The sequence below is a fragment of the Melanotaenia boesemani genome, chromosome 22 (genome assembly GCF_017639745.1).
Source record: "Melanotaenia boesemani isolate fMelBoe1 chromosome 22, fMelBoe1.pri, whole genome shotgun sequence".
NCBI classification, from domain to species: Eukaryota; Metazoa; Chordata; class Actinopteri; order Atheriniformes; family Melanotaeniidae; genus Melanotaenia; species Melanotaenia boesemani.
In genome coordinates, this window is record NC_055703.1 from 12,665,030 (window position 1) to 12,675,447 (window position 10,418).

The following is a 10,418-nucleotide window of genomic DNA, read 5'->3' on the forward strand; positions in this document are numbered from 1 at the left end:
AAGGGTAGAAAATATCAGGGCAAAGATAAATGTCTCACATTTGATTCTGTTTGGTGGATATCAATTTGATTAAAAGTAATTCAGATTTTTACAACAAAAGGATGTATCTCTCTGCTCATATAGATTTAAATTACCCTCATGGATATAAATATACAGCTCCAGTCAACCATGGCACTAAACAGAATTTGGAAAAGAAGGTCTGTTTTTCTACTGTGCATTACCGACCTGAGGAAAAGATTGCACTTTTTAAGGTTTTGTTAAAAACTACAACCACTTCTGAAATGTTACCTGCAAAAAGGTAAGAGACTTTGTGAAGAAATTGGAGAGATCTATAAACAGTTCTGGAACTGAATCATTTTTATTATTTAAATATTTTTGTGTAGTTTGGTGAAAACTTTTTCACAGTTGTTTGATTATGTGAGTATATCCAAAGATAACAAGATGGAAGGCCACATCATATGGATTTTAGCTTTCTCTGCGCTTCTGGATTATATTAACCAAACGGATTAGCCAGTATGTCTCTGAACCGGCTTCCTACGACAGACACTGAGCAGTCTACAGAGTGCTCTGTGGAGTATTCAGTACAAGTTCCCAGTAATCCTGGTCACGAAACTGGTCGCAGCCGTGATGTGGTCGTGCTCCAGTCCAGCTGCTGCCGCTGCCTGCCGCGCGCAATGCGCCTCACCTTTACGCCCGAGTCGCTGGAGAAGCTTTACCAGAACTACTTCCGACGGCAGAGAGAAGAGAACCTGCTGGTATTAGTGGTGTTTGCCGCTCTTTTCAACAGCTTTATCATCATCATGTGCGCTGTTGTTTACACTGACGACAAACTAGCAATGGTGGTGGTCGCAGCAGTGGGGCTGGCTGCGGACATTGGGCTGCATCTGCTTTGCTGGTTCCGCAAACTCCCCGCGTCACCTGTCGCACGAGGAGTGGTACCGTATGTACTGTGGCTGATAGTTAGTGTTCATGTTTTATGTTACACGGGACTGTACTACCAGCGGTTTCCTGAAGCTAGTAACTCTGTGGGCTGGCAGGCTTTCTTCAGTTTCTCCAGCTTTTTGACTTTACCGCTGAACCTGGTGCCCCTCGTCCTGCTCACGGCCCTCTCCTGTGGGATACACACTCTGGTTCTAGGGGTGACTGTGGCTCAAAGGTTTGGGGATAACCTACAGGGGCCCATGCTGGCGAGACAGGTAAATATGAAAGAAGGGGGAGTGTCACCAGGAGGGTAGAATGTGGAACTAGATATGCCCTCCTTTCTTTATAGATTGAGACGGATATACTCAGATGCATCATTTCTTTGCCTTTTTAATTGTTTTAGTGAGAAGAAAAGTGAAAGAAAGAAGAAAGAGTCGAAAAACACTTATAGGAACCATACCCAATTGTCCCTTATGTGCACAAATTTCCAGATTTTAGTGTCATCGGTTAAAATGTGCTGTTAAAGGTCATCATAAAAAAATTTGAGTCCATATCATCATATCCTCATTGAGGCACATTGAAATAACATTATGCTGTAATTCACTTTGCTCTTAAGGTGTAAAAGAGCCACCTTCAAAATTATAGTTCTCCATTAAAAAAAAAAAAAAGATTTTCTAAAAGCCTTCTGTTTTGTTGCTCTAAGATTGTTTAAACTTTTCATTTCATCTTTTGAAGGCCTCCGTAGTAATTTACCTTGTTTTTGAGGAAGTTTATTAAAGAACTTAAATATGAAAAGATGCCAATACCCAAGATCAGCGATTTAAATTAACCATCAATCCAGAACTTAGATTTTTTTATATATAAAATTTTAGTTTCCATGCAGCTGACAGCAGCAACAGATCCATTGCCTGAAATGAGCATGATAGCCAAAAAAAAAAAAAAAGTTTTCCAGCAAAAAAAAATCTAATAAATAAAAGCACAACATTTGCTCCTCTCCTCAGCTCCTAGCCAACATGATGCTGTACATGTGTGCAGCCATAATAGGTGTGATGTCATTCTACATGGCAGACCGGAAGTACAGGACAGCGTTTTTGGAAGCTCGTCAGTCATTGCAGGTCAAACTGACTCTCGAGGAACAGAGTACCCAACAGGTAAGTATGGCACACACACAGATGTGTATCTTTTCCTTTAGAAAATATTACTATGACTTTGATCATTTTCTAGGAGACTTACTTTAATATTAGCTGTAACCACTCCACTGAATCTTATCCTAACCTTAAAGCAAGTCTGCACAACCACACAAATAGATCTGAGATGTGGAACACTCTGTGCTGCCTAATTACGCTGTGTTTTCCTCAGCTGCAGGCTAATAGCTTATTAGAGCAACAGTTGTTTTCACCAGCTCTGCTGCCGTCAGGGACCTGGTGAGATGAAGGTGTCCTTAGCTGTTGGACAACTAAGACATTTTGGGATTTCCTGGATGACGTACTCACATTTTCAAAAATTGCCCCTTGCTTTCTTCATTTGGTAACCTTTTTGTTTTTATTTCCCACAATTCAATTAAAAATGTTCAGTACGGCAGTGTGTTAATTAAAGATTTTGGGCCCATTACTTATATACTGCATTTAGAAATTTGACTTAGATTTCCTTTTCTTCACAGTTTGAAAGTTGATCTTAATTCACAGATATAAATTACTATTAAGCAAGCTTGATTTTATTTGATACTTTGGATAGTTATTTACAGAGGGATGGGGAGGATTGTGAAAAGAAATCCCTTAGTGCCTTTCAAAAAGAGAGTTAATAGAGAATGAACAAGCCAGTCAAGCTGAACACATCTGACTAGCTGACATGCTCTCTTGAGGACCACTAATAAATCTAGTTTTGCATGCTATGCACACCTGCACATGCACAATTATGTGCAGGAATTAAATGTTTCTGTGTATGTGCGTCTGACTGTCTGTCCATGTAGGAGGAATTATTACTGTCCATCCTGCCCAAACATATTGCTGATGAGATGCTGCAGGGCATGAAAAACCAGGCCAATCAGAAAGAAGTCCAACAGCAGCAGCAGTTCAACACTATGTACATGTACCGTCATGAAAATGTCAGGTCAGGATTATACAATCAGATTCTTTGGAGCTTTCAAAACTCCCAACAGCCGAGACAGCAATCAGCGCAAAAGGGTTTTTGGCAACTTTCTGGCATATGAATTTTTGTTGCAGCATCCTCTTCGCTGACATCGTGGGCTTCACCCAGTTATCCTCGGCCTGTAGTGCCCAAGAGCTCGTAAAGCTGCTGAATGAACTGTTTGCCCGCTTCGACAAACTGGCAGCCGTGAGTAGCAGCAGCAAGTGTTTTCCTCTGTTCATCTTCAGAGTTGTTTTATATTGTTCATTTATTCAGTGATCAATCTTGATTCATTATTGTTTAGGTCACATTTTACTGCAGCTGATAGAGGTGAAGTTAATTTAAATTCATTTGTATACTGTTGGACAGCTGAATGGACTGAATCAACTTATGGGTTTTAATGATTTTAATTTGTATATTCCTCCCAGCCTTTTTGGAAATATTGGTGTACATCATGCTTGAACATTTCACTTTGTTTTACAGCAACATCATCAACTGAGAATAAAGATTCTTGGAGACTGTTATTATTGCATCTGCGGGCTTCCTGACTTCAGAGAGGATCATGCTGTTTGCTCAATAATGATGGGACTTGCGATGGTAGAAGCCATCTCGTAAGTAGTGACTTTACTTATTTATTAATGTTGAAAGCAATATTTACCTGTCTTCTAAAAAGGGAGAATTAATGTGCCTGCAGAGGCTGATAATGAAGAAAGAAAAAACATTTTATTCAGATAAGTCTGGTACAGGAAAAACTGAAATCTAAACATGGAAGTAAAGAACAATGTTTTTTAAGAGCATACAATAAAAACAGGGGTGGTATGAATTTAAACGGATGAAGGAGAAGAATTTCATGCTCTCTTTGTTTTTGCCCAGATATGTGCGGGAAAAGACAAAAACAGATGTAGACATGCGTGTAGGTGTTCACACAGGCACCGTACTCGGAGGAGTGCTCGGACAGAAGCGCTGGCAGTTTGATGTTTGGTCCACAGATGTCACTGTGGCCAACAAAATGGAATCTGGAGGAATTCCAGGGTAGGAAAACAATGTTGTAGCTCAGCAGAAATCAGTCGCAAGCTTTGTATGTATTTTATTCCAAGAGATTTTTATTTTGGGCAGGAAAGTACACATTTCCCAGAGCACAAAGGACAGCCTACATGGGGAATTTGAACTGGAGCCGGGGAATGGTGGAGAGAGGTGCGAGTACCTGTTGGAGAAGGGCATTGAAACTTATTTGGTTCTAGTCCCTAAACACACAATTAATGGGCTCAATGGAAAAGTGAGTGGTTTGTACTTTAAAAAACACAAAAAAAACATTCAGCAATATATTTTCTGAAATTATTATGTATATTTTATACATTATAAAAGTATAACTTTTATTCCTTCAGATGCCAGTTGCACTGAGCAACAGAAATTCAGTCCCGCTGATCAACACTACTGTAACCAAGGGGAACACAGCCTTACAGCCGTCCATGTCAACTAACTCTAAACAGGAGGTAAACGACTATTAACTGTTATGTACCTCACCTGATCCTTCATTCACAGATTATATACATATTTCCTGAAATTGAGTATTTGAAGAGCTTTTAAATTTTTTTTTAAAATTCATTTGTGAATATATAAGATATGTAAGATTTTTTTATCCGTTTGAATGTACTTGTGCAGTCTGCTCATGCTCCTCCCCTTCCAGGACACCACATCCACAGGTTTCCTGACAAAACAGTGTCCACTGTAGTCTATCACGTACATTTATGGAGAATGAGAAGTTAACTTCACATGTTGGTTTGTTTAGATGTCAAATTGTATTCCCACTTGCTCTGAGGTTGTCTTCTGTAAGCACAGACCCTGAATTCTGACTTCAGGACAGTGTTTCTACATTCAAACAGTCAGATGATTTCATGATGGCACTCCAGTCCCACCACTTCACCGTTATTCAAGTAGCTGTCTAAGTTTTCAAATGTACAAAACCCTGTCACCAAAATGTGAGAAGGCTGTTAGCCCCACACATTTTAAATAATTTCAGTCACTGTCCTGCAGATTGCTACTTAAACATCTTTATATATTGTATTCTATCAAGTAATCAAATGCATCATGGCAGAAAGAACCTTGCACATTATCGTGTAAAAATATACAGGCAGTTTTCAAAATATTAAAATTTTTACAAGGTTACTTTGTAATTATAAACATTTTTAATCTCTCTTTTGCTGCTGACAACCTCCAGGGGAATGAGATGGTTGAGGAACAAGCGATCAACAGGCGGCTTCAGCAGGAGCTGCTCGACAGAGAGTCCCAGCAAATGTAAGATTAAAGAGTAAAATCTCTTTGATGTTTAAATTCAAGAAATAAATGTGCAAATTTCAATCCAATTGTTTACTGATGTATCATAGGAATGACAAAAAAAAAATACACATAAGTATGAATTAGCATTGTTCAAAATCATGCCTTTATTGGCCTTTACTACATGTGCCATTATTAATTGTCTTGATTGTCTTTTCTCACTTCATTTATATGCTGCTTTTTCTGCAGAATGAAGGATCATAAAATCAACCCCATTTCACTGCGTTTTGTGGATGGAAAGTTGGAAGAGCACTTCTCCTCTGAGAAGGAGAAGCGAAGCGGAGCAGCTTTCTGTTGCTGCATTATAGTGCTCTTTTTCATCACAGCAATGGAGGTGTTCATAGATCCACTGTGAGTTAATGTTTCTTTTTCAATCTTACAGCATCATCCTAGTATTCACCTGTTATAAATATAAGTATGGTTAAAAGTTTTTGTTTTGTATTTGTTCTGCTTGGGTTGAATTATTTATTATAAACTGTGTTCTTGTTGCAGGTTGGTTGTGAACTATGTGACTCTTGTAGTAGGACAGACATTGCTGCTGATCCTCACAGTTTGCTCCTTGGCTGCCATTTTTCCCAGGGTGAGAATATAAAAAATACTACAGTCTGACTAAATGAATTATCTAATGTCTGATTTTGTTGTTTTTTCATTTTCCCTCCAAACCTTTCGCTTTAATAACATAAACGCCATGAAAATTGGCAACCAAAGAACTGAATTAATATTGTTTTCCATTTTAAATGAGTGCTTCAGGAAATAGAAGAATTTTGTTCATTTCCCATAACTAATTGTTTATTATTTATTTATCACAGATGTTCTCCAAGAGGTTAGTTTCTTTCTCAATATGGATTGATCACACCCGGTGGGCAAGAAACATGTGGGCTATGGCAGCCATATTTGTTCTAACCATGGCTGTGATTGCTGACATGGTAAGACTGCAAGACTCACTACAAGAAAATGGACTTAGTATCTGTGAAATTCTATCCAAATCTGTGGTATGGGTGCCTTTACATTACCGTAGTTTGTTTCCACTTCTTGCTCATTAAACTATCATTGCCTTTGATGTGTCTGACTACATGCTCCCAGTGGAGTCCATTAGTTGTCTATCTTGCTGCCGGCTGGCTCATTTGTCACAGACCCACAGGGGCAACCTGCTACACACTCTGCTGCCTTTGAGGTCCGATGTGAATAAAGAATGCTTTGTTTCACTGTCTTGGCTGTCATGTAGAAGAGACAGTCCCATGTTTTTTCAAAGGACTTGTAAAAACTTTAATTTGTAACAACTTTAACTGAAAATGTAAAGCTACTAGTGAATAGATTTCCTGCGATTTAATCCTGTTTCCAAGTAAAACTTTTGGTTTTTGCAGCTAAGCTGTGTACCATCATCACTTGGAGTCTTCAATGGTACCTTTGGCCCCATGCTGGAGTCTCTTGGTGACCGGGGCTGTGCAGAAAATCCAAAATATTACAGCTTCATGGCTGTGATGTCACTCATTGCAACTGCCATGTTGGTGCAGGTCAGCCACCTGATTAAACTGGGTCTCATGGTGCTGGTCGTCACAGCAACCGGAGCTGTTAACATCTACAGTTGGCGGGACATATATGATCTGTATGACCACATACAGTTTGCTTCCTACAGGTGAGAAATGGGTTAGGCTGAATATTTGTACATCTTTTTATTACTGTTGCACTTAGTTTTGGACAGGAGGCGCTGGCAGGTCTGCACGTGTTGCATCTAATGCCGTTTCTCTCTTTGTGTCCCCAGAACTTCCATGGTACCATCCAAATACCTCATGACCATGATGATTATTGTCATAATGATTAGCTTTTACTTCTTTGCTCGCCATGTGAGTTACTATGCCATCACACAGGGTTACATCTATATGGACCCGCAGCCAGCTACTGTCATGAGAACCAGCACCTAAGCAGGATAATGTTTTGTATGTTTTGTCAAAATGCCCCACTGCTGATTTATCAAACTTGTGTACATGTAGTTGGAACACCAATCCAGGAAGCTGTTTCTGTGGAAGATTGGTGTGCACGACCAGAAGGAGAGGGTGTCTGAGATGAGACGTTGGAATGAAGCTCTGGTCATCAACATGCTGCCAGAACACGTGGCCAAACACTTCCTGGGCACTAAAAAGAGAGATGAGGTATTTATGATTTTACCTTAGCTTTAGTGTTGTTTGGATATCGAGAAGAAAGTTAAAAATATGTGAGGAATCAATGTCAAGACAGCATTATGCAATCAATTTCAGCTTTTGTCATCTTTGTGGACAACAGTGCCATCTTGTGGTTTGTTGCATAATTACATATAAGAGATCAAAAATATGCTATAATGGAATCAACAAACCTATAAACATGCATTTGTCATTTGCAGGAGCTGTATAGCCAGTCATATGATGAAATAGGTGTGATGTTTGCGTCCATCCCCAACTTTTCTGATTTCTACACTGAAGAGAGCATCAACAATGGAGGCATTGAGTGTCTCAGGATTCTAAATGAGATCATCTCAGACTTTGACAGTGTGGGTTCTGGCACTCTGGAGTTGGCTGTACACAATTAGAGATAACAGCACAACTCTTGATTGATATTACATTAGGAATAATCCCCATATGTTGTTTATTGACCCACAACTCAGAGTAATCAGTGTCTATTTTTTCGACTAGTTATTGGACAGAGACGAATTTCGGTGCATCACAAAGATCAAGACAATAGGAAGCACCTACATGGCTGCCTCAGGACTTACGCCAGAGAGTAACACTAATGGATACAGCAACCGTAAGGTGTGATCCTGTAATGGCATCTGTAACTATATGCTCTATTGTTTTCATCAAAAGAAATAAATTGTTAAAAGTTGGTGACTTTTCTTCTACAGCCAGAGGACCAGTCACTGACGGAGCACTGGCAGCATCTTTCTGATCTGGCAGACTTTGCGTTGGCCATGAAAGTCACCCTTAACAACCTTAACAAACAATCCTTCAACAACTTCATGCTGCGCATCGGTGAGTGTGTGTCTGCATGTGTATACCTCTTCTATACATCTCTGTTTATGTCAGCTCATTTATCTCTTTAGGACTGAATAAAGGAGCAGTTCTTGCTGGAGTGATTGGAGCTCGTAAACCTCACTATGACATCTGGGGCAACACAGTCAATGTGGCCAGCAGAATGGAGTCGACTGGAGTGATGGGAAATATCCAGGTAGCAGAGAGACTCAAACAATTCACAGACACAATATGTCATCCATCTATCCATTTTCTGTACCTGCTTATTCCAATGCAGGGTCGCAAGGGGACTGGAGCCTATCCTTCTTTTAATGTTGTGTCCTGCTTTGCCCTCAGGTGGTGGAGGACTGCTATGACATCCTGAAAGAGTATGGCTTCCGCTTCATCCAAAGAGGGCCCATATTTGTCAAAGGGAAAGGAGAGCTACTTACCTTCTTTATGAAAGGGAAAGACAAGCCCAGCTGCAACACCTGTCCAGTGACTACTGCTCTACCACACCAAGTTCAAGACATTTCCTGATAATTTTCATCTGATGCAATGTTATTAATGCATGGATTGACCTATGGAAAAAATTACCTGAATTCTCTCATGTATAGCTTATTTTTCAAGTTGTTTTTTCATAAACTCTACTGCTTAAGCAAAGAATATGGAAGTAGGTCAACACATTAAAATACTGTTATACAGCTATCAATTCAATTTAATCTTTATTTCAGACTCACAATTTCGTCCATTTAAGGAGAAAAAGATAAAAACTAAAAAGGCAGTACAGGCTATCAATAATCCATACAAGCACTTTCTCCAGTGCTACCAGAGTCCAGAGTTATATAGACACTGATCTCCTTAGGCATTGTCAAAACCATAAAAATATAATTTATAGAATCCTCCAATCTCATAATATACAAATTTTCTAATAACAGCATGTAAAGTGGGCACAGCATTCTGCACAAACAGCTGACACTCGTCCATCAGGGGACCTTCAGTAGGATACAAAGTTCATCGTTAAAATCAACTTCCATCAAGACCAGTCCTGACATAACAATTAAGAACAAAAACCTATTTTTCAAGTTGTACATATTATAGGAATATCTCTCAGAGTTTCTTAAAAGATTTTATCATGTTGGACTTAATAGATTTATACAAGCACACCCCATAGAAACCAGTATGGTTTTTTCATGTATGTGAACAAGAAAACATCAAAACTTCTTTGGAACAGTGCCAACAGATAAGTGATACACTCGAAAGAAATACACAATATCTTTGCAGTCACCTAAATACTTTTAAAAACAGATTATTTTACAAGGAAAAAGTAAACAAACTTCCACAGTTTGAACACATTCAGATGCATGAAATTAGAATCAAGGGCTCCCGATTAAACAAAGATAATTAAAACTTCCTGGAATAACAGTGAAGCATGCCTTCTTCAAACATCTGATCTTAAAGACACAGTGTTCTTTTTGCTACTGAAAAGTGTGGTTTCATCATAACAAGATATAAAGAAGCTCTAGAGGCTATCTGAAAAAATATAGATACTTATAAATCTTGCAAAGGGGGATTCTAGATGTGCTTATCTTTCACTTGTCTGCCTATGTAAACTTTAAGCTTGTTTGTTAACCTTGAGCTCTGGTTTGTAAAAAATGTAGATTTATCATACTGCATTTATACTGTGATAATAAATGTTTCCACTATAATTTGGGATTTCATTTTGCCATGTTTTAAGTGCAGTCTCAGCTGACTCAACCACTTGTTGAATAAAGTGCAGAAATTATATGCTAACTTTTTAAAATCAGTACTTGAATGTCGTTGAATATTTTGCCATAGTAAAGCTGATTATCTTTAACTGGTGTATTCCGACTCCTAATTTTGTTTGATCTGCAAATACTTAATCAAGTCATTAACACAATGGATGTTTCTCACAGGCCCTTGTTTACTGTATATCTAATCAATGATTGATTGTTTCATTCACTCCATCACCAGGGATTTAAGGTTTACTTGAATTTGGGTTTGGGTTGATAGACCTACAATGGCCTTTTGTTC

The 10,418-nt window shown here is 38.8% G+C and overlaps 1 protein-coding gene across 1 annotated transcript; it reads left to right on the forward strand.

Moving 5' to 3' along the window:
- Window positions 1-86: 86 nt before the first annotated feature.
- LOC121633769 (adenylate cyclase type 3-like) lies at window positions 87-10,196 on the forward strand. Its single transcript, XM_041976008.1, has 20 exons — window positions 87-1,196; window positions 1,923-2,072; window positions 2,891-3,030; window positions 3,144-3,255; window positions 3,532-3,659; window positions 3,922-4,080; window positions 4,165-4,324; window positions 4,434-4,541; window positions 5,267-5,343; window positions 5,572-5,733; window positions 5,875-5,962; window positions 6,192-6,308; window positions 6,747-7,018; window positions 7,145-7,226; window positions 7,374-7,532; window positions 7,760-7,906; window positions 8,049-8,165; window positions 8,258-8,384; window positions 8,456-8,580; window positions 8,721-10,196. The coding sequence occupies exons 1-20, from the start codon at window positions 516-518 to the stop codon at window positions 8,901-8,903; spliced, it is 3,294 nt and encodes a 1,097-aa protein (XP_041831942.1). The 5' UTR covers window positions 87-515; the 3' UTR covers window positions 8,904-10,196.
- Window positions 10,197-10,418: the final 222 nt, after the last annotated feature.

Excerpts from the sequence above, each read along its gene's own strand:
- LOC121633769 (XM_041976008.1), top strand. The coding sequence starts at position 516 with ATGTCTCTGAACCGGCTTCCTACGACAGACACTGAGCAGTCTACAGAG. Across the intron at positions 4,081-4,164 it reads GAATCTGGAGGAATTCCAGG|GAAAGTACACATTTCCCAGA; the intron begins GTAGGAAAACAA and ends TATTTTGGGCAG. Across the intron at positions 8,385-8,455 it reads CAACTTCATGCTGCGCATCG|GACTGAATAAAGGAGCAGTT; the intron begins GTGAGTGTGTGT and ends TTATCTCTTTAG.